At 58.2% G+C, this 23,672-nt stretch overlaps 1 protein-coding gene across 9 annotated transcripts in view; it reads left to right on the top strand.

Annotated features, from left to right (window-relative positions):
- Window positions 1-23,672, top strand: part of NFATC1 (nuclear factor of activated T cells 1) — a 96,231-nt gene that overhangs the window by 17,188 nt on the left and 55,371 nt on the right. For all 9 annotated transcript variants that reach the window (XM_072816447.1, XM_072816722.1, XM_072816583.1 and 6 more), the window contains exons 3-5: window positions 7,132-7,291; window positions 22,013-22,215; window positions 22,763-22,935. In XM_072816447.1, the coding sequence (XP_072672548.1) occupies window positions 7,132-7,291; window positions 22,013-22,215; window positions 22,763-22,935 (536 nt within the window). The remainder of the gene's footprint in view (window positions 1-7,131; window positions 7,292-22,012; window positions 22,216-22,762; window positions 22,936-23,672) is intronic.

Here is a 23,672-nt window from a genome sequence, read left to right as displayed (position 1 = left end):
ATGATACCTCTGTTCCTAAAGTGTGGGAAATGCACAGAAATCGCAGTGATGTACTGGAGTCACTACCCCGCCAAACCAGAGTCATAAGCTCTCTAGTTTAAGCGTTTTCAGAAAGGAGCTTTCTATGGTGATGATGATACACCAGTGGTAACAACCAGCTTCCCAGGTCAGTCTTCACCCCACTGCTGAGGCAGCTGGTGTGTGTTGGGGGGGGAGGCTGTGAGGCTGGGGGTGGGGGGTGGACCTGTGTGCAGGGGGGAGGCTGTGAGGCTGGGGGTGGGGGTGGGCGCGTGTGCAGGGGGAGGCTGGGGATGGGTGTGTGTGCAGGGAGGAGGTTGGGAGTCTGGGGGTGGACATGTGTGCAGCGGGAGGCTGTGAGGCTGGGGGTGGGCACATGTGCAGGGGGCGGCTGTGAGGCTGGGGATGGGCACATGTGCACTGCTTGCCACAGGAGGACATGGTGAGAAAGCCTGAGCTCTGAATCCCTGCACAGGGACAGACGTCTCCTGCCCATGTGGCTCCTTCTGGCTCAGAGCTCATGGCTGAGCCTTGGGGGCCCTGAATGTGTCCTGACCTGATGGCTGTGGCTCAGTGAGTGGGCGTGGGAGGCAGGGAGGCCAGGAGGCTTCTTCTCAACCTCCCTGGTGCTTTTCCCAGGATGTGTGTGCAGGATGTGACCCCAGGTCTCCCTTTGACGTGAGGTTGTGAGCGTCCATTATTAACTGAGGAAGGAGCAAGGGACACGTCCTTGAGTGTTCCTGGGGACGGGAATAGCTTGAGTCCTGACATTAAGTCAAACCACTGAGATGGGAAACGTGGCTCCTTTCACAGACTGATCCAAGTGTGGGAATTACCATGGAGGCGGACCCGCACTGCCTCGGCCTGCTCACGCCCACCCTGTGTGCACAGGCGCCTGGCTGTGTCAGGAGCCCTGGCTGGGGGGACACGCCCGCAGATGTGGGGGGGGTTGTGACCACAGACCCACCAGGGTGGGTGTCTACTCGGAGGCTTTCCTCTGAGGATAGCACATGGAAGGGGTGACACACAGGATTGGGCTGCTTAGCCTCAGGATGGGCAGTGCCCGGTGGGCCATCTCCCTTAGGCTGTGGGGCAGGTGTGTTTCCGGGTGAGGCCGCGGTCCCAAGAAAGCAAGGCAGGTAGAGACGTCCACATCTACACTGAAAGAGTAAGAAGCTCTGAGGCCCGTAGGGCCGTGGCCGAGAGCAGCCTAATCCCTGGAGGACTCTGGGCTCTGGGACCCGGTGGGCCAGGGCCCGCATGTTGGCCTGCCCTTCGTCCCAGGGCCCCGAGCTCCTCCTCTTCCAGGTGGGGGTGTGCATTCTCGTCAAGAGGGCGGTGGGTGTGGGGCCGTGGTGGGGCCACAGAGGACGTAGGGTGCAGTCACTGCCTCTCATGTCACTGGTGGAAAAGGGGCAAGGGCCACAGCAGGAGCATGGAGGCCCTGGGACCCCTTGGGGCTGGGGAGGCAGCCATGGGCACGGGGTTTCCTGTGGCTGCAGCACAGGGGCTCTGCCCCAACTGCAAGTGTCAGGGTCCCTGCAGCCTGGGGAGCAGGAGCCTCACTTGGATGCATCCCCATAGATGATTTTGAGTCATATCCTGAACCACTGAGTTTGCTTTAAACTTCATGTTAGAAAAAGAACGGTTCTGACAAGTGAATATGCGGGCTTTGGTGCAGTCCCTGTGGGAACCACGTGGATCAGGTGACCTTGGTGCTATCTGGGCCGTCCCAGCGCCTGCGTGGAGGCTCGGCTTCACACCTCCTTTCTGCTCCGTACGGCTGCGTGGACTTGGAGTCTGAGCACCTGCATGTCCATGACCTGTCTGTGGCAGTGCTGTCTGCATGCAGGCCTGGGTGCTCCACAAGCTCACTGTGGGGGATGGGAGGCAGCGCTCAGGGCTCCGGAGGGCAGTTCTGGATGTGCAGGCTCCTGCCCCATGGGGGACAGCCGGTGGAGCAGTGCAGGGTCCCCCCGGAACGTCCCCCTCCGGCCACGCAGCCCCGCCTCGGCCCTGACCCCTGGTTCCCCACCGCCTGCCGTGTCTGCACATTCCAGGCCCTGGCGGAGGCCCGAGGTGACAACACAGTGGGGCACAGAGTGTCTTGGGTGAGGCTGGAGCCCGCCTGGGGTGAGCCTGGGTTTCTGGACAAAGAAGCTCCTGCTCCCTGTCTCACTGAGCCGCCCGCCCAATTGAACTGTAGGGAACGTCTGGGGTTCGTGCATCTAGCTGTAGGGAGGAGGGGTCTGCACTGTTCTGGAGGGCATAGGGCAGGCAGGGGGTGCCCCACCAAAGCTGCCCCTAGGGCTCCCAGGGATGAGGCACCGCACGGGGTCCATTCCCTAGTCCTGTCCCTGCAGCTCCTCCCCAAGGGGCGACCTGTGGCAAGATGGGAGGGGACCCCCAGGAACGGCAGGCCCTGGCGGGGAGGATGCACCCCGGGAACACCTGCTGAATCGCTGTCCAGAGCTCTGCCCTGGGTGGACCTGCCCGCGGCCTCCTGACACAACTCAGGGAAGTCCTCGCCGGGAGGGCTGACCTGTGGCCCAGAGCTGGGGGCTGCAGCCAGATGGGCCTGTGCAGGCTCCTGTGTGGTCCAGGCCCATCCCTGCCCGCAGCCTCAGTGCCCGCGCCCCCCGCCCCCACCCCGGCCTGATAACCGTGCCCATGACCCCTTGGAAAATGAACAAACAGCGGGCAGTGGGGAGGCCTTTGGCTGCAACCCTGAAAACCCACGGCGTTAGGATCGAGGTCACACCCTTTCCTTCAGGTGGGATTGTCGTTGGTTTGGGCAAGTCTGGGTCCTGCCAGGTTCGGAGTTTATGGCTTCAGCTGCTTTAGGAAAATAGGACTTGTAAAAGCCTTTACAACTTTCTTCTACGTGATAAGTCCACGTGGGCCTGGAAACCTCGGAAGCAAAGGGATTTTACCCAAACCCTTGACCCAGGAGACCTGCCTCCCCTCTGGGCTTCGGCCCCGGCCAGAAACCCTCACACTGGGGGTGATGGAGATCCCCACTCTGGCTTGTGTGGAAAATGAGCTTTCCAATGCGTGGACACAGTGCCTTGGGAATCCCAGGACGGCCCTCGGCTGCAGGGCACAAGCTCTTCAGTTCAGAACAGCCACAGGGCTCGTGAGGAGCAAGAGAACGCTGAACCGTGGGAGGTTTACTGTGTCTTCAGTTCTGCTCCAGACGTTCAAGCTGCAGGTTAACGGGAAAAGCGAGCCGCACGCCCAGATGAGCAGGGCAACCAGGTCTGCGCTCTGCAGGGTGCCCACAAGGCTGGCGCTGGTGGCACACCTCCTCCTCCTCCTGTGGAGTACCATAGGCACCCCGGACCACGGTCCCCGGGTGGCCGTTGTGCAGCACAGCCCAGATGGCGCATCACCCCATGGCGTAGCTCAGGGCGCCCCTTAGAGTTATGGCTCCTTCCTAGACTGTAGTACCATTGGCCATCAGGGTCCTCCCGGACTGGGTCTCCCCCAATGTCCCCAAGGCATGCCGTGTCCTGCTCGCCTGTCCTGGGTATCCCCTGTTCTGTTTTGCTTTAGTTTCTGAAATTAGTGCTGAATCTGGACGTTTGCCAGAATTCTGGCTTCGTGTTTTGGCAAAATGGCACGTGCTGTCCCTTAGGAGGCAGGCGTTGGCAGCCCTCTACTGTCAGCAGTTGTCGTGGAGATGCCTTAAAGCAAGATGGAAGGTCTGGCCTGTGCGCTGCCTTGGTCCCTCTAGCCACAGGACTCCCAGGGTGCTAGCCACAGCCACCACTGCCCCATGGGACCCAGATGTCGGCTGAGGGCTTCTTGGGGGTCATCAGAGTCGTGTTGGCTTTGGGCTCCAGGGCGGACAGTTGCCCATGTCTCAGCACTTTTCCCAGTGGCCAGGCCCCCGGTCCCCTCACCCAGAGACATTGGAGGGAATTGCAGGCACCACGTGGTGACCAGCTCCATCCACAAGGCAGTCAGGGCAGCGCCTGCCACTGAGCACCTGTTAGTGGGTCGGTGTGTCAGATGTGAGGCGGGAAGGGTGTTTGTATGGCTCGGCACAGGTGTGTGACAGGGCCCAACCTGGCTAGCGCCGGTCCTAGGTGGCTTGGCCGGGCATGAACCGGCAGTCAGTGAGACCCTACGGCCATAGAGCAGCTCTTTGTGCTGACTGCACCTGCTAGGTCGGCCGTGGTAGGTGGGGAGGGCCTCGCGGGGCCGTGGGACAGCAGGCCACCGGCGTGTAGGCGCCAGGAGATGCTGTGAGCTAAGCATTAAAAAAAAAAAAAAAAACCTTCACGCCTTCCTCCGAGGAGGAAACAAAGGTTCAGTAAGAGTTGAAAGTTCTCATGGGAAATGGGCAGTGGCAGCGGCTCCGTAAGCAGTGGTGATTCAGACTGGGAGTGTGGGGCCCCTTCTTACCCCCAGGAGGCCTCACCCACGCACAGAAGAGGCCCCGGGGAGACTGCGACCCGCTTCCCGCGCTGTCACACCAGCTGCCCTGCGCACAGGGCAGGGCCAGTGGGGTCCCTGGCGCACAGCACAGGGGAGCCAGGCTTCTGTGCCACCTGTAGGTGCCGGCTCCCCAGGCAGAAGGGGAGGCAGGAAGGCTGGGACAGGGTTCCTGCCCCCGGAGGGGGAGAGGTGCCCTTGTACTGCGGTGCAAACAGCAGGCGCTTGGCAGTGATTTAGGCCCGGCCCCACTGGAGAGCCAGGCCGGTGGGCCCTCGTGTCGCAGTAGCTTGCTGGCCTCTGGCGGCAACGGTAGTAGTGATGGGTGCAGGCCATGAAATTTGTTTCCCGAGCACAAGGACAAGCATTTTTAAGATTTATTTATTTGTTTTATTATTTTCTTGAGGGCGGGAAGGGCTGAGGGAGAGCTGCCCCGAGCCAGCTCCATCTTACCACCTGAGATTTCCCGAGCCTTCCAGGCGCCACAGGAACAGGCATTTGTAAAACTTTGTGTTTCATAAGAATTCCAGATTCATGGAAGGTTGCAGAGGTCGCCCACAGCTCCCATCCCTGACCTGTTAGCCAGTTGGCCCCTGGGCCCTCGCGGGCTCCCAGGGGAGCTTGGCGTCTGTGCGAAGCAGCCCATTTACCATCCACACTGCTGAGCAAGGTGGCACCATCCCCATCATCATATTATAGTTAGGAGAACCCTGTAGGAATTCAGGAGAACCACAGTAATTTGCTGGGAGCTCCTCAGGCTCTTCCCCAGAATAGAAGCCTCCAGAAGACGAGCCCGGAGGGTTCCCAAGGGGCCCCAGGCTGCGTGGCTGCGGACCTCCCAGAGTCCCCTCTGTGGGACTTCCTCCTGTGCTGTGTTTTGAGAATTCGCAGCCCACATGCGGTCTATGAGAGCATGTCCCGCCGCACCTGGTGAATCCCACCTGCTGTAGAGGACGGTACTAAGGACAGTGACTGCCAACTGGACCGGCCTTGTAGGCTGTGCAGGAGCAGGCTGGCTGAGGGCTGGGGGCTGGGCCAGGGCACACAGGGTCCACACTGTCTTTGGTGAGACTCTGTAAGAAATCGAGTGGATTTGGGGCACTCTGGAGGTTTTCACAGGAGGCATAGAAGTAGCATTAATACGTTGCATTCGGTGTGTTTGAAGGTGTGGCATCAGTGAAGGAAGTGTTGGCAAATGTCAGCACATGTCAGGCCCGCGCCTGTGAGGTCCTTACAGCTGCCCTTGAGCATCTCCCGCTGGTGTCTGGGGATGGGTCAGGGGGGTCCAGGGTGCACCATCATTGATGGAGGCTGTGACTCTGGGCGAAGGAAGTGACCAGGGAGGTGGCCCAGACCTCATAGGGGGACTGTTGGGTCTCTGCTGTGGACAGCGGCAGCAAATCAGAACAACCCCAAAATCCAGCGGGCAGCACTCATCACGGGGAGGAAACAGGACACGGCAATCAAGCCATCATTAACAACATGCCATGACACTGAAAACATGTGATTTTTTTTTTTTTTTTTTTTACAAACTGGATACCAGTTACATATTTCGTTTTGTTAAAAGATGTCCCCTTACCTCTGAGAACACTCACAGATGCACGCTGGGCTTGCAGTGACATCTCGGGAACTGCCCTGACTGCCCTGTGGCACATCCCTCGTCAGAAGTCTCATTTGGCTGCTTCGTGGTTGCTTAGAGGCAGCACAGGCATTTCCCGCTCCCTCCAGCCCATCCTGGGCAAACAGATTTTCCACGCACGCGGCTCCATCTCCCTCCAGTTGCTCACATTGCCGCATCATTTTCTCTAGAGATCCCTGAGCTTTGTCTACATGGGGAGAAACACGCCGGACCCAGGGACTCGGGGTTTAGCTTGCTGAAACCGAGTTGGAATGCGCACAGCAGGCGGCAGCGCCGAGGGTGGGGCTCAGGTGCTGTAGGGACATAGTGGCCCGACCTGTATCTTGGTGGAGAGCAGGACCCAGACATGTCCTGTAGGGTCAGCAGGACCCGGTGCCCAGGGGCACATGGGCTCCCTTTGCGGATTACCCTGTTCGTTGTCTGTGCAGCAGGGCGCCAGCACGTGCTGCACATCGGCCGCCCCTCACCAGCGCCATGGTGATGAGCCAGCTCATGTGACTGACGTCCTGTGGCGCCATTGCCTTCCGTGTTCCCACGGCCTTGTCCAGGAGCCTGGCGGCGAGCCGCGCTCGCTTGTCTTGCGGGGTCTGGGGACTGAGGGGCTGGGCTGGGGTCGTGGCGAGCGCACTGTGGACAGGGGCCCCGCCACGCCCCCACTGCGTTCCACAGCCCGCCTGTGAGTGGGGCCGGGGTCGGGACCGGGCCTCCCGGCTCTCAGGTCAGGCTCTTACCTGGCGATTTGGAAGGATTTTCCAGTGGTCCTGGAACCTGTGTCCTGAGGGAGGTTGAGGAAGGAAAGTCCGCGAATCGTGAATGCAAGAGGTGTCGAGCTCGTTCCAGAACCTCGTCCCGAAGGCCCCAGGCAGGGGGGTCGGCCAGTCCTGGGGCCACTGCATGGCCTACTCACTAGCGGGAGCGTCAGACGTCAGATGCCGAGGGAGGCGGTGCTCAGGACGCGCCAGCCTGGCCCGCGGTGCTGCGGTGATGAGGAGGTACTTGGCATCCGCGTGTAACCGCTGTGTGTTCCCTTTCAGCCCGTCTCTCCCTGCCCTGGACTGGCAGCTGCCGTCGCGCTCGGGACCCTACGAGCTGAGGATTGAAGTGCAGCCCAAGCCCCACCACAGAGCCCACTATGAGACGGAGGGCAGCCGGGGGGCCGTGAAGGCATCGGCTGGAGGACACCCCAGCGTGCAGGTACTGGCGTCCCCGGGGTCCATCCCGATCGTGGGCGCACGCGTTTTCAGCTGCTCGTGCCAACAGCTGGCTCGGCGTCTCTCTTAAAAAAGTTTGTTATCTCCCAGGTTCTCTGATCAGCCAGGGATGCACAGATAGTCCAGATTTTCTCCCTAATGTGTGGAGTGGCAACAGTGAGGGGCCCTGTAGCTCCTCCTCCTGCCACCTGAGGTCAGCTGCGGTCAGTAACCCAAGGCTTTGTATGACTGTGGGAATCCCCCTCAGGGGTCCCGAAGCTGTGAGGGGGAGGCCTGTCCCCTTGGGGGGTGTCCCGGAACCGCAGGGGGAGACTTGTCCCCTTTGGGGGGGGGGTCCCAGAGCCACGGGGCCATCCGTGAGTCATCCTCCTGGTGGTGTCAAACCCTGGGACCCGTGTGGCAAGCTGAGGCCTTGTCGTTGCCTCGTCCAGACAGATGCTCCTCTGTCCCCTTGTCCTCCTGGGCACACATTTGATTCAGACGTGATGGGGAAGTGGGAAAAGGACCCTGAGGGTCTGCACCATGTTCCTGGTGGCACCGGCAGCAGTGTAGACAGGGTGTCCTGTGAGCCCCTTAGGAGACATGACCCCAGGAGTTATTCCTTAAGGTGTCCTGGGTTAGCACATTTAAAAGAAAATAAATAGAACCTTGAAATGAGAATGTTTATATTTGACGACCTTTTCTGTAAGAGCCTGCGGAGACAAGTGTGGTCACAAGGCTGCAAGGTGTCCCTGTCCCCCCACCCCCCATGCCCACGGTTGCCACCCATCCTGCGAGCTCAGAGCTGGGGTCGAAGGGACTGAGAGCTGCCACCAGCCCCCACCCCGCTTCTCACCCAGACCTTGTGCCCCACCCCAGCGGCGCCCAGGTCTGGCGGTCCACCACCCCACGTCCCAGCGACTCCCACAGCAGGTCAGCAGGAGCCAGCGCAAGGTCCCAGGGCCAACACTTAGTGAACTCTGCTACTGTGAGGCGCCATGGAGTACAGTGCTTCCAGGGGCCGATCTGTAAGCTTCCTTCCTTCTGAAAGTCCAAGGTTCTCGGGGTGTGCTCTTGGCCAGGGGCCTTGGGAATGCAGGTTCTCTGGCCTACACCGACTGCGGAGCCTAGAGCGTCCCAGCTGGGCCCACGATCTGGTCCCCTCTGCTCCCCACCTTGGGGCTCGCCGCATGGCATCTGTCCCCGTCTGTGCTTCTCGGTTCCTTGAGCAGGACCTGCCATGAGGGCCAGGGCGTCCAGGAGCTCAGTGCTCCCAGGGAAGAGGCACCACAGGCAGTCAGGGCCAGGCTGGGGTCTCCTGCCCATGGGTCAGGGTGGTTCTGGGTGCTGGTCTCACACCCCAACACTGGGGGGCACGAGCTTCACTCGGCTTTAGGGCTGGAACATCTGTCACGGGGGCCCTGGGGGCACCTTGGTGTGGTGATGGCGAGGACATATGGGCACAGAGGCTGCCACCGCGTGGACAGTGGATCATAGTCACACGTAACCAACAAGCTGTGATCCTCCTGCCCAGCCCGCTGGGGTGCCCTGCAGTGGCTGCGTGTGGATGGTCTGCTCTCTTGCCCAGGTATAGGCGGCAGTGGGCCGGGCTCTCCTGCGTGGGCCCTGGTGCATCAGAAGGGTGCTCCGCAGGGCGCTTAGCATATTTACTTTATGCTGCTTAGATAAGTGGAAATCCTGCCAGGGAACAAGCTCTGGAGGGAAAGGCTGTCTGTCCTGCAATGGTCAGCAGCCCAGAGCTTGTGGGAAGTCAGGGCGGCCAGGGCCTATGGCCGTGTGCGTGATGCCAACTAGTGCCCACTTACCTGGCCCCAGCTGGACAGTGTGGGCTCCTGCCTTCGTGGCGGGTGAAGGTGAAGGTGCTGGTGTTAGTGGGGCCCCAGGACAATGGACGCGTAACTCTCGCTCCTGCTGCCACTCGCGCCCAACACAGGTGGCTGCTGCGGCGAGGAACCAACAGCCCCAGGAGGAGAGACTCGGGTAGCAGACCAATGACGGCCAATGGCCCCGCTTCTTGAAATCACAGCAGCAACAGCGCCGGGCCTGTGGGGGAGCCTCCTGTGGGTACTTGCACCCAGTGCGTCGCAATGCAGACTCTAGGGGCTCTGCTTCCGCCACTGAGGATGGCCCTGCGCTCCTGTAGGATGGGGGCGCTGCACCCTGAGCATGTGGGCACTGCCTCTGCCACTCACCCCTCCCGGGAACCCTGCCCCCAGGGCCTCACAGTGGTATTTGTCAACTGTGTAGACATTACACACAGAAGGAGGCATTTTGGAGGAATTAACAAAACTTGAAATCCTATTTAAAATTTCCTACAAATCATGTCAGATGAAGCGAAGGCCAGTGGAAGAGGCTGGTTGTGGGTTTAAATAGGAGGAACTCTTGCCACCCCCAACAAGTAAGATGCAGAAAGTAAATGGTACTCAACAGAAAACGTCAGGTGCTGCTCAGGGTGAGAAATTAGTAATTTAGTGTTTTCTGATGGATCTGCAGCAGAGTGCATGTCTGTCTATGCAAGTGCGAGGGGAGCAGTTACAAGGGGTTTTGGGGGTTTGTTTTCTTCTTCAGTGGGTGGACCACAAATTGGATAAAAATAGAATTTGTGGACAATTATAAAACAAATGAAAATAGAAAAGTTTCTTAGTTGCTGCGAAAGCTTGCTAACCACAAGGTTTTATTCTGTGCTGGGCTATTTTAGCATCTGCCTGATGAGGGGCTGCAGCACCACACCCACTCCTCCCTCTGCTGGGGCTGGGCCACCCATGGGCTGTTCCCAGGAAAGCTACGCACCCATGGGCTGGGCTGTGGCCACTGGGTCCTCGGGCTGTGGGCTCTGGTCCGGGGAGACCATTACTGGCAGACAAGAACTGTTACATGCACTCAGGAGCCCGATAGAAACCCGCCGTCCTGCGCCTGCTGCTCATCAGACTTTCAATCCTAAGTGTCTCCATCAAATCAAAGTCGTCTGCAGAGTGGATACGTCCCAGCTGGGCCCCAGAAGGAGGACCTGCTCTTCTGGAGCGTCTGTGACCGCAGGAAGGAGCACACCAGCCGCCACCCACCCCGCATCCAGGACACATAGCACCATCTGAGGCGTCCTTCCAGGCACAGTCAGACCATGGCTGAGGGGCAGGAGGGGCCTTCAGCATTCTTGGAGTCTTGCTCTGTTTCTGCGTGTGCCTGTGGTGTCGCTCAGGGCTTGGGCGTGCAGCAAACCCATGGGACCCCAGCCCACGTTCCGTTTCTCCTGAGCACCTGTGTTCATGCCCTTGGATTGGAAGGATGTCAGCAGCCAGCACTTGGGGCTGCTGCGCTCTGCCCGGGTATAGTCCAGCTTGGGTCAGTCTGCAGCCGTCAGAGGGAACAGCCCCTTGGGGAGCATGGGCATGAGGTCCCCCAGGTTCTCAGAGGCCTTGGTCTGGGGAGGGCCTGCCATGAGATCCACCTTCCCAGGGGTGGCCCTCCTCCGGGCTGCTGCTTGCTAACCAGAGACTCAGGCCTGAGAGGCAGGGGGTTCCTGCTTTGTTTCTGCGCCCTGAGCCCACCCTCCCCGCCCTCTGCACAGTACCCAGCGCCTCGTACACAGAGCAGGCCTCAGGTGAGGGTGTGGTGGGTGGACTCCAGAGACCTAATCCGGGGAGGGTCTCTTGTCCCCCCCCTTACCCCCGCCCCTCAGGGCCCCAAGCAGCGACCTGGCAGATGTTGCTGACCTCTGACCCAGGGTCAAAGACTTAAGCTCTGTTTACCAAGTTACCAAAATAACTGCTCGATAGCATCTAGCCCACCACACAGAGGCCGGGCCTGTGTGAATAATTAATAGGTCCCTGAAACAGAAAACCCAGGGAAAGTCTTATTGGGCTGTAAACAGTGTTTGAGGGCTGTACCTTGTGCCGTTAGTTAGGCTGTCCAGTCAGGCACCAGTGGCCAGTGTGCACCCCCCCACCCCAGCAATAAACAAATTGGCTCTGGAGCCTCTGCAGGATGTGGGGACACCCAGGCCCAGGCAGCAGGGTTCCCCCCCCCCCCCCCGTGGAGCAGCTGTGCCCTGGGGTGCAGGTATCTCCTGGAGCCTCTAGGCCTCCCTGGGCCCCCACAGAGCAGGCCCAGTTTTCACTGCCTGTAGGGCTCTGAGGGCAGAAGCCCAGGACAGATACACCAGGGAGGACACCCTGCTCCCAGGTCTCGGAAACAGGCAGAGACTTCCTGCTACTATGATGACTCATCATGTTATGCACCCCACTGCTGCCCCATACGGACGGGGCTGCAGAGCGGTCTGGGTGCTCCCAATGCCCACAGCACCTTTCTTCTCACCCAGAGGTCTGTCCCGTTGTTTCTCTTGAGTGGTCACAGTGGGTGCTGCCTCCTATGCTCAAGGCAGGGCTGTTAACCGGAACGCCAGTATTTTCACAAAAGACAGATGGATGGATGTTCCCAAAGTTATTGCTTGATGGCAAACCCACGTGGGCCCAGCAGGGTGCAAGCATCTGGCATGATCCACAGAACAGGGCCCCTCGCACGTGGAGCCTAGATGCCACATTGTCGGAGGTTAGAAGCAGATCTAACAGCAACCCAACCCCGGTCAGCCCCGTGGCCCAGTGTGGCAGACCTGCTGAGGGTGCAGATTCGTGCTCCACAGGGCTGCCTCTACCCCTGCAGCCGTGTCCGGGCAGGTGGTCCACCGAGCACACGCTCTTCTATCGGCGCCACCTTGTCCTGCACCCCTGCTGCCTGGTGGGGCGCATGGGGGCCGTCTGGCCAACTGTCTGGCTCACTGCACCCCCAACACTGGCAGGCACACCTGGAGCACATGCCCGGCACCACTGACATATGTCATCAGCTCTATGTCAACAGCCAAGAGCATGTCCCCCTGAAGCAAAGCCAGAGAGACGCCCCGGAGCCGGAGCCGGAGCCACTCCACTGCATGTGTCCCTGCAACCAAGACGTCGTCACGAGGGAATCATCGCAGGAGTGTTGCCATCTCCGGACATGTGGCAAAGGCTCGTGAGCTCAGGCAGGTCCTGGATGTGGACGTTTGGACACCGGTGTGAGCTTTGTGGGTCAGCTGAGCTGGCAGAGGTGTGGTCTGGTTTTCCTTACAACCCAAATGCTCACTTGGGTGTAAAGGCCGTGTCTTATGTAGCCATGGAAGCTGCCAGAAATCTTCTGATTCAAAACCTTGGCTTCCTTTTCCTTGCTGCAGAGATTTTAGGATAAAGTCGCCACAGGCTCAGAGCCTCTGCCCATCGCCCTTAATGACACCAACCTTCTAGTAACCGCATGTGGTTTCCTGAAACGTCCTTTGAGGGGCTTTCCCATGTAGACACAAGTGCTATGTGCTCACTGCGGCTGAGCCCCTGAACCTGTCAGATGCAGGTGAGATGGGGGTGTTAGGCAGTTTAACTGGAGTCAAGGGTGAGACATCCATTTTTAATAAGAATGTCGAAGTATGGGATCCCTGGGTGGCTCAGCAGTTGGGCATCTGCTTTTGGCTTAGGTCGTGATCCTGGGGTCCCGGAATCGAGTCCCACATCAGGCTTCCTGCATGGAACCTGCTTCTCCCTCTGCTGATGTCTCTGCCTCTCTCTCTCTCTCTCTCTCTGTGTGTGTGTGTCTCTCATGAATAAATAAATAAAATCTTTTTTTTTTTTTAAAGAAGAATGTCGAAGTAGAGAACCCCACACCCCTGCTGTCACTCCTGACAGAGGCCGAGCCACAGATGCTGGGTGCCCTCAGGGCTGGACCTGGTGGGAAATCCCTGCTCTGGGTGCTCTGAGGTTGCCCCTCAGCCTGGGGTACCAGAAACCCTGGTCTTCAGACTGGGAGCCAGGCTGTCTGCAGGGGGACAGGATGCTGGGTGTCACCCCCCCTGGGGCCCCAGGAAGCACAGGCTGGCAGAGGAGAGGTGCATCCCCTAAACAGCCTTGCTCCTCCATGCAGGACCCAAGGGTTGGACCAGGCAGAGGGGCAGCAACCTGTTCAGATACCCCAGTTTTCACCCTTTGTCCTGCTGCATGTCCTAAAGGCTATCCCATCTCGAGGGAGAGGTCTCTGGACTGGACAGTTCATAATTGTCCCTGCTCAGGGCTGGTGGGCGCAGTCCCCGCCAGCTGGGCTGCCCTCAGGCCCCTGCTCTCCTGCCGAACAGTGGGCTCTTGTCTGTGACTGAGCGTCCTGCTCTGTGTCAGCACAGACGCCCCTCGGCCTGGCTGTGGGCCTAAGTGTGCCAAGGTGGGACGCACAATCACGCCTTGACTGGCCTCACAGGTGGCTGTCCCTCCTGTAGCACTGGCTGCTGGGAGGAGGTGCCTGCCTGCCTCCTGCACCGGCCTTTGTGTTAGAGCCCTGCCCCCGCTGCTTCGGGGTCACTGACAGCAAACACCAGGGGCCAGGCATGGCTTCGGGAAGGTAACTGCACCTCCAGCCACCTCTGTGCTCAGACAGTGGCCCATGACCACCACCTCATGTGTTTATGGTCACACTGACCAGGTGTTGCCCTGCTAGGACTCATGGCCTGCCCTGAGGAGGAGGGAGGTCAGGGAGCATGACCTCAGTGGCCTCTAAGCATGTGAGGGTCCCTGGGTGCAGGGAGGTCAGTGCAGGTGATGGACACGAGTTTTGTCAGACCAGGGCTGCGTGGTGGGTACAGTGGCCTCTAAGGGAGCACCACCCCATGTGCCCGGGGGGGTGGGTCCTGCAAGCTCCTGGGAGCCCCTGGATGTGCCCCTGCAGGTGTCCTGCACCTATGCAGATGCCAGCCTGCCACGTGATTGGACGTGGCTTTCTTAGAAGACGGATGTTTCTAGAACTTTGTTGTTGCCTCCCCGTGGCCAGGGTCTTGGGGTTGCTCTGGGTTCTAGAATCACCAAAGATGTGTTTGCTGCTGTCTTTTAGTTTAACGTTTCCTAATGGTTTCTGGGACTCATAGGCACTCTGTTTCTAGATCATTTCTTTCCCTCAGCAGAAAGTCAAGGCTTCTCAGCATGTTTTTAATTAGAAATGCTAAATGTAGTGTTTCCACGCAAAACATTTTTTGATCCAAAGATAATGTAATTTGTTTTCTCTGGATGCATCCACGCACGTCTGTGGGAATCCCATCACGTCCCCCACAGCGCCCCACCAGCCAGCTCCGCGTGTGACCTCTTGGGGTCTCCTGCACTTGGTCACCTCCAGCTGCAAAATGGGCACATTGAGGCGTGAACTGTACTGTCTGCAGGGTCAGCCCACAGGGGTCAGGGCTGGGCAGCCGATGAGGGTGCCCTCCCTCAGACATGGCCCCGGGTGCCTTGCTCCCACGGCGGGATGACACACCATTTGCCACGAGCTGGTGGGCCAAGGTCCTGCCATGGCTGTGATGGCGCCCCCAGCCTCCCCTCTCTTCCCTTGCCTCTGCCTGTGTGCCCTCAGTCTCAGTGGGAGCCAGCCTGTGACCGTCTCCGCTCTGCTCGGTGTCCACACAACCACTGTGCCCTGCGGCTGGAATGCCCTGCGTGAAGATTCCTGCAGCGCTCCTGTGGTGCGGTTGCTCCAGCAATGGGGGAATCCTGCCCCTTTCCCTGTGCCCAGGGGAGGGCTCCTTCTCTGGGTCACTCACTGGGCAGGAACCGCATGGCAGGAAAGCTCGAGGTGACACACTGGGAAGTGGAATCAGGGAAACAAGCCTTGGACCAGAACCTTCTGTCTCTCGGCGTCCCGATGGGTTGCTGATTCACAGACGTGCACCAGTTGACTGGTGGGGGTTGCAGAGCGAGGAGAGCTGGTCCTCTACCTTTGATCCGTGTGTGGGCCTTGCCCACCTGTCCTCACCTGGTCAGTGGGGGCAGGTCTAAGGTCCTTTCTTTTCCCTTTTAAAGATTTTATTTATTTATTCATAGAGACACACAGAGAGAGAGGCAGAGACACAGGCAGAGGGAGAAGCAGGTTCCACACAGGGAGCCCGACATGGGACTCGATCCTGGGACTCCAGGATCACACCCCGGGCTGCAGGCGGCACTAAACCGTTGCGCCACCAGGGCTGCCCAGGTCTAAGGTCTTGACAGTGAAGGGAACGAGCCAGGCAGTGAGGAGCAGTGAGGAGCGTGCTCCTGGCCCCCCGCCCCCTGGGAACATGAAATTCCATGCCGCCAGTGGCAGCAAGTTCACTTTGCCAGAGCCGGAGAAGAGGCTGACCTGGCTCGTAGAGCCCCGGGGGTCGTATGTTTAGGTAACTTGGCAGGCAGGCATCCTGGGACGCAGGGGGCAGCCAGGAGACATGGGACTCCAGCTCCACCCGGCAGCTCCCCGACACGGCACATCCGCCCATGAGAGCAGAAATGCCAACAGGTGCTTCAGAAGCCACCTTTGCTGTGTCTGGTTCTGATGAGTGCCCCTGAGCCCCAGACACTTCTGTGCAGGTGCCCCCAAGGGACCCCCAAGCTCTGAGCCTCTTGGTCACCTCTGTTTCATCCGTGTTTTGTTACAGATGTGCACCCACCCTCCAGCAAAATCAAATACTGGGACTTTTTGAGTGAACAGTTGATGGGTATAGTCCTTGGAAAGTTTCAAATCTATTGTTAACTGTAGCCATGCCATTAGCAGATGTGAGTCTGTTCCCAGAGGCAGAGCACTGTCCCTGTCTGGTCGAGGGTCGTGGCCAGTGGTCCTGGGGGCATGGTCTCGGGGAGTCTGTGCTTCCCAAATACTTACACAACAGACTCATTAGCCACAGCTCTCACTACTTTTTATTCTTTACTGTTTCAGAAAGATAGAAACATTCTCTGTGTCAAAACGCAGGGAACTCTAGAGTGAGCTTGTTGTCCTGAAGGGAACAGTGCACAGCCCCTAGAGTGCTCCTGTTGTCAGGACTGTGACCAAGTGCAGCCTAAGTGCTGGGTAACTCTGCTATTAGATGAGGAGGAACCCGGTCTAGGACCTTTGTCAGGTCATTCACAGGAGGAATTCGCAGAATTTAAGTGACATCATATAAACTTAGCGTTGCTGTTGGATGTAGTGCACACACTCACCACATGCACACACATGCACCTACAGGCATGCATGCACACATGTACACCTACAGGCAGGCACACACATACACCTACAGGCAGGCACACACACTCATGCACACATACACGTACACATATACGCCTACAGGCATGCATGCACACATGTACACATACATGCATGTGCACCCTTGCGCACACACATGTACATTTACAGTCATGTACAAGCCACATACACATGTGCACACATACATACACAAGTGTGTACACATATATGATCCTCTGTACTGTGTGTGTGTGTGGATGTACATGTATGTGTGGAGGGAGTGACTTCAGCCTCCTGGCTCTCTTTTTTTTTAAGGTGTTATTTATTTATTCATGAGACACAGAGAGAGAGGCAGCGACACAGGCAGAGAGAGAAGCAGGCTCCCTGCGGGGAACCCGATGTTGGACTCGATTCCAGGACCCCAGGATCACGCCCTGAGCCGAAGGCTAGAGCTCAACCGCTGAGCCACCCAAGCACCTCCTCCCAGCTCTCCTACTGTGGCACAGGGTATGGGGCATCCATCACCAGGTCCTTTATCTTTAGGTTAGAATCCATGCAGCCTGAGATCATGCACGGACCCCTTCTGAAGGGTAACCTGGGCCCCCAGAGATCTTAGAGTCCAGAGCCGTCAGGGGCTCTGTTGGTGGGCCTGCAAGCTGCTCTCCTGGTGCGGAGACTCAGCCTTTGCTCTGTGCGTCCGGTCTTCACAGGTGCACCTGTGTGGATGGTGTGCATAGCCTTACCATGACGCTGTTGGTCTTCCGTCCATACTCTCCCACATAGGGTCTGCTGACCACACCCCCTACCAAACCAGATCTCACAGCCCAGGCAGCTCTGGATGCAATCTGGTCCTCACTTCGACTGAATCTCCCTTCCCTTTTCCTGAGAAGACAGCACAATACCAACATTAACATCAGAAAACAAGCCCATTTTCCCCGCCCTCCTTATGTCCCTGAGTGTTTTTTTTTTACAGGAAGGACTTCAAATCTTAAGTTACATGGTTAAAAGTAGATGGACTTTTGCCACAGAAACTGTTGCCTGAGTAAAGCTGTTAAAAATGACTTGGCGTTGCCTGCGCAGGACCATCGCCTTGGCCTGCCTAGTCATCCTGTTAGCAGCCTGGCCAGGAGCCCCTTCCCGACCACATGCCAGCGGTTCTACCTGCATCCAGTGAGACACACACCTGCTACATGCAGACACAGACTTCTGTAAACATCTGCACACATGTGCACATGCACGCTCACATGCTTGCGTACACGGCCAGGCTCTTGAGGGGGATCCTGAGTGTTTCATGCAGCGGGGAGGCTCTGTTCTGCAGAGATTGCGCTCAGACCCCCGTGAAGGCTCTGCTCACACTGTTTTTAGCAGGTGCCTAGGGGCATGGCTGAAAAGAGCAGGGGCAGCGTCTGGTGAAGGCCTGCGTGGATCCATCTGTGTGTTCTCAGGCAGATCAGGAGTTCTCCGATGGCAGGCTCCACATGTCAGGCCTAGTTCTGCTCTTGTCCGGCTTTCTTGTGTTCTGCTCCCTTAACAAGGTGTCCATGGGCAGCAGGTTGCTGTTCGTCTGTGTACCATGGCCATCTTAGGCATGAGGTGGTGTGACAGCTAGGCTCTGCCCCCTGATGCAGTCACTGTCACGCCATCACCTCCTGTATCAGGTAGCAGTGCCGTCAGGTAGAGACTGTGCAGCTTTCCTTCTGTCATTTGGGAGGGAATGTGCGTGGATGTAGGAAACCCCGTGTGGGTGCGGGCGCAGCCTCCCTGTCGGGCGGTGAGGATTCAGGACCTACCCTAACATGAGGGTTCACACTACGCAGGGCCACAAGTTACTGTGGTCACTGCAAGTTCACGTTAAAGCGTGAATCCTGATTGCAAGCTGGGCTTCCCTCCCTGTGGTTCCTTTGGGCTTCGTGTAAAGAGGTGAATTTTACACTGGCTGAACAGCAAGCCGTGCCACCGCGACCCTGCCTGCACGTGTCCAGCGGCGCTCTCAAAGGGTTTTGCCCCACTTGTCACTTATCACCCACCCCTGAGTGCTGAGGTAAGCACAGGAGCTAAAAACAAACATTCTTACGTGTAGAAAACTTAGCAGCTCTTACACCTTGAAAATGGAATAATACATTTTGTTTAGTTGAAGCAAAGAGAGGTCATTGTTATGACAGGTAACTTTATAAATACCGTCTTGACAGATGGTGAACCATGCCGGAGGCAGAGCGCCCATGTAGGGCAGCGTGTGGACTGTTCAAACTGCTTTCCTGAAAATGAACTTCATGTTTTGAATAATAGATGTTTATCTCCCAGGTTAAACCTTAAATATTCCCATTTTCACTGAAATGACATGTTTTTAAAAGGGTGAAGTTGTACCCAGAATCCACTGCGCTCTGCATGCATTCAGAGAGGCGGCCCAGGGAGGCCCTGGGGGACGTGGGAACTGTCATTTCCCAGTGCTGTGAGCGAGTGGGGCTGCCTCCTCTGCCACGGACACGCCTTGGCCACATGAGAGGCTATTCTGGCCAAAGACTCATTTACGCCTTATTGTGTTAAATGTCATAGAAAGAAACCGCAAGTGGCAGAACAGGGCAAATCAGCCCTTAATCAGGCTCTGATTTTACTTGCACGTCGCCTGTTATGAAAATGTAGATTTGAGTCCAGCACAACACAAAGGCTCCTTAGCTCATTAAATCTGCAAAGGATTGAAGTGACCCTCCCCCACAGTGAGGACACAGGATTGAGTGGGCCACACAAGCCGGTCCTGGCCTTGACCCTGACCCAGGCGTGCGGGTGGGGATGCTCGTGTGTTCACGAGGAGAGCACTTTGTCAGTGAGAACTGCCTGGGAACGGGCATTGTGGACAGGTTCTCCACATGTGGTCTCAGTGAGGTGCTTGTGTGCACAGGGCCGCAAGACCGTGTGTGGACATGCAGGGCTGAGAGGAGCAGCCCTTCCACACATGCTGACCCCACGGGCACAGCATCCCCGGTCCCTCTGCAGGCATCTCCCCAGCGGTGCTCCCTGCCTGTGTGCACACGCCTGTCGGACACGTGTTTGGTCCACGTGTGTCAGGAACCTGTAGATCTGGACCATATTATTTTAATATGAAGAAGCCACTTTGATGATGACCACGTCCATGGATGCGTGGGACCCTGTTACAGGCACTAAAAGATGAAAATGGCGTGCCCAGTGCACAAGTTTCGGGCCACAAGCCTTAACCACACACAGCACCTCTGTGTCTGGGGAGCCCTCCCGTGAGCGTATGCATGTGTGCACGTGGGCTCTGAGTGTGTGGGGTGTGAGTACACACATGCCCGCGGGCGTGCGTGCACAAGTGTCTGTGTTCTCCGTCCATGCACACCGTCTGCAGGAAGCACTGGGAGATCCCTGGGGTGATGGTCAGAGTCTCCCTACTGAACTGCCACATGGTGCACACGTGGTGCCTGGGCCTTGGCCCTGCCCTGTGGCCTCTCACGAGTGCCCGGTCCTCTTCTGCCCAGCGGGTGGCAGGTGGTGGGCTGGGCCCAGACATTCAGTTTGCTGACAGTGCATAGATCTGCCTCCTGAACAGGTGTCGTCATGGGTTGTCCTCTGGGAACTCAGAACCTGTAAGGAACTTATCTTCTAATTAAGTTAAAACAGTAAGTACATGTGTCTTTCTGAGCCTGATTTTGATTAACGGCTCACTGCTGCCCTGCACATGTGGAGAGGCAGGTGCTTGCTCCTCTGGGGTAACGGACTCCTAGGGTGGATCCCCATGACTCCTCTGTGGTGTGACTGCAGACGAATGTGTTTTTTATTCTAAGTTGGGTTGAGGGTGAAGACATTGCTGTACTTAGAACAAATGTTGTGAGGCCCTGGGTGCAGGTGGTGACAGGGAAATGGGTGCTCGTGGACAGACCTCCGGGCAGCATGACCCGGGCACAGCTGGCCTCTTCAATCCGACCTGGGGCTCCCCTGGGGGCTTGGGCTCTCCCCCACATGGGAAAGAGGTGCATGCACTTGGCATGTGGATACCTGCATTCTCTGGAGACGAAAGGTTTGCCACCCGAAGCTGGGCTGGCCTTACCTTCCTGCCTCCTCGTGGCAGCTGATGGGCATGCGCCACTCACATGCACCTCTGATTCCATAAAGAGCACCTTCCACCTGAGGCCAGGGGAAACGTGGGGTGCAGACAGGAGTCTTCAGAAGCAAGCGCTCAGCCTGGGGCCTTTTGTGTTCCCATGGCATCTCGCTGGCCAAGGAGGCAGGACAGTGATGGTGAGTGGCCGGCCTGCATCCCATCTGAGGCCACGGCTGCACCTGGGGAGCCCCAGACCTGCCCGCTGTCCCGTCAGCCTCCGTCAGCCTCTGGGCTGCTGTTCCTGCTTCTCAAGTTTATTGTTTTCAAATTGGGATGTCAACACGAGTATAAAAGCTGCACCAGTATAGGCGGGATATGCGTGAGGCCTGAGCCCTGTTGCCACGAGCCTGGCCACGGCCCTGCCGCCTGCACAGAAACCTCCCGCTGGTTCACACGGGAGCCCCATCTGTCCCCCCCACCCCCCTGGCTGTTCGGGCCTGCACTGCAGGGCAGGTCCCTGTGACCCCATACCAGCCTCCTTGTGTGGGTGAAGTGACCTCAGGGTGCCCTCCCACCTCCCTGGCCCTGCCACATGCCCCTTGGGTGCCCGCTCTGTAGCAGGTGCTCTGGGGTGTCACGCTCACAACTGTGCTCCGTGGGTGGGATGGCAAGGACGTGTGTCTGCTCCTCAGGGCCATCCTTCCGTAGGTTCTCAGAGAGCCCCCCATGCCTGCAGGTCAGGGTGCTGGCTGCTGGCCACACGACTGCAGGCAGGCAGCTGGCCTCCAGGCTCCTTTGAGGCACTGGTAGCCCCCGGCCCCGCGGGGTCATCTGGCAGCGGCGTTAGAGCAACTGTCTGTTGTCGAGGAAAGTGAGTGTGACTAGGAAACGCAGAGCCAACAGCTTGGGATTGCCAGGCCCTTCCCAGGATCCAGGCCCTGCTATGGGGCTTCCTGCCATGGCTGGGGACATGAGCTGGGGGCACCAGGGCCGCAGGGAGCCCTCACCTGTCCCAGGGGCAGAGTGGCCCTGAGCAGGGCAAAAAGGGGCCAACTTTGTGTCTATCTGGAGTGTCCTGTGTCATCAGGACATCAGGACAGGGTGCAAGGGAGAAAGTACCCTATCCTGGGGGTGCACATGTGAGTTTTTTAGGGGGAAGTTTTCTGCAGACGGCTGAGTGCTGTTTCTGGGAGGCGCCAGCAGCATGTGGTCTTTATAGCGGACAGTGTCACAAGCTGCCAGGGAGACACATGAAGGGAGGAGGTGGGCTGCAGCGGGAGGCTTTGCGGGGACGCAGAGCCCCTCCCAGCTGCTGCCGGCATCTTGGGTGCTGCTCAGGGTGGTGCCGTGGCATGTGTGCAAGATGTGCATGTGGGGGGGGCACACGTGGATGTGTGTTTGAATGGAGGCAACAGGAATGCTTGCAGCTCACATGGGTCTAGGACCATTAGGGCGCCCTTGGGGTGGTATTCCTGAGTCCTTCACTGAGGGGCCGGGCTGCAGGGGTACTTAGCACCAAGCACCTGCTGCATGATTCCCTAGCAAGTCAGCCTCTGCTTGTCAACGTTTCAGTGGTTCTGGGCCGTTTTGTGCGCAGGTGCTTACCTGGGACTCTTGTTCTCTCCGCAGCTTCACGGCTACTTGGAGAATGAACCGCTCACACTACAGCTGTTCATCGGGACGGCCGACGACCGCCTGCTGAGACCCCACGCCTTCTACCAGGTGCACCGGATCACAGGCAAGACTGTCTCCACTACCAGTCATGAAGCCATCCTCTCCAACACCAAAGTCCTGGAAATCCCACTGCTGCCTGAGAACAACATGCGAGCCATGTAAGCCGTGCCTGCGTGGCTGGGGCACTCAGGGCGCGTGGGGCAATGCCGGGCAATGTGGCCAGCATGCCCGCTTCTCCCCTTTGCCCTGGCCCTGGGCTCGGCACCCCACAGATCTGTAGGGTGACAGGTCTGTAGCACCTCAATGGCCGGTCCCGGCTGCCTGTCCACCATCAGGTTGCCCTCACCTCCTGAACATGACACCTGTTCATTTTTGGGTTCACTGGTGACCAGATACAAACGCTGCCTGTGGAAGGAGTGCAGTGCATCCAGGCAGGTGTCTCCTGGGAGGCTCTGTCGCTGCTGCCGCGAGTGGCTCTGAGGCCCGGCAGGCCTGCCCTCTGTGAGCTGACAACTGACCCTCCTGTGGGTGGCAAGGCCCATCCTCATGGCTCTGCCCCTCCCACTGACTCCTCTGGACGCTAAATGCAGTGCCATTTCCCCGTGCGGGTGTGTGGGCCTCCGTGGGCCTGGCAGGGGGTGGAGTGGGGCACCCTGAGCTGCACATCAGGGACTGATGACCCGTGTGGACTCTTGTTCTGGGCAGCGTGGACTGTGCCGGGATTCTGAAGCTCCGAAACTCTGACATCGAGCTGCGGAAAGGGGAGACAGACATTGGGAGGAAGAACACCAGGGTGAGGCTGGTCTTCCGAGTCCACATCCCGCAGCCCAACGGCCGGACGCTGTCCCTGCAGGTGGCTTCCAACCCCATTGAGTGCTGTGAGTACCGGAGCCAGGCCTGTGTCATTCTCTCATTTCTGTGACACATTTCCTGTCCTTGTTTGTGTAGATGCATGGACTCTTCCCTCCTGCTTGTGCAGTTGCTTCTGTCTCCGGCCTGCCACATCAACCCCGTGGGGCTGCTGTGCAGGCATTCAGGTTTACGGGCTCTTGTGTGCTGCTGGCACCTGCCGCTGGCACCTGCAGGGAGGACAAGGAGGGGAGCTTGCTCAAACCTTGAGATGCATGCACGGGACCCCAAGATGCATGCATGGGACCCTGAGGTGTTTTCTCAGACCTCGAGGTGCTTGCTTGAACCCTGAGATGCATGCATCGGACCCTGAGATGCATGCATGGGACCCCAAGGTGTTTGCTCAGACCTCAAGGTGCTTACTCAGGACCCCAAGGTGCTTGCTTAAACCCCGAGATGCTTGCACAGAACACCAAGGTGCATGCTTGGAACTCTGAGGTGCTTATTTGGGACCCCGAGGTGCATTCATGGACCCCAAGGTGCTTGTTGAGACCCAAGATGCGTGCATGGACCCCAAGGTGCTTGCTAAGACCCCGAGGTGCATGCATGGAACCTGAGTGGGACTCGGTCGTCGGTCTGGTTGTGGGGTGGAGCAAACTAAGTTTGCTGGCCCACATAGGACTTGCTTGCCTTCCCTAGTGGCCCCTGGTTTTCCTTACTTTCATCCTTTGTGTGATTCAGGAGCATCCAGCCTTAGGCTTGACAC

Source organism: Canis lupus, chromosome 1, assembly GCF_048164855.1.
Source record: "Canis lupus baileyi chromosome 1, mCanLup2.hap1, whole genome shotgun sequence".
NCBI classification, from domain to species: Eukaryota; Metazoa; Chordata; class Mammalia; order Carnivora; family Canidae; genus Canis; species Canis lupus.
This window is presented reverse-complemented; position numbering and strand designations above follow the sequence as displayed.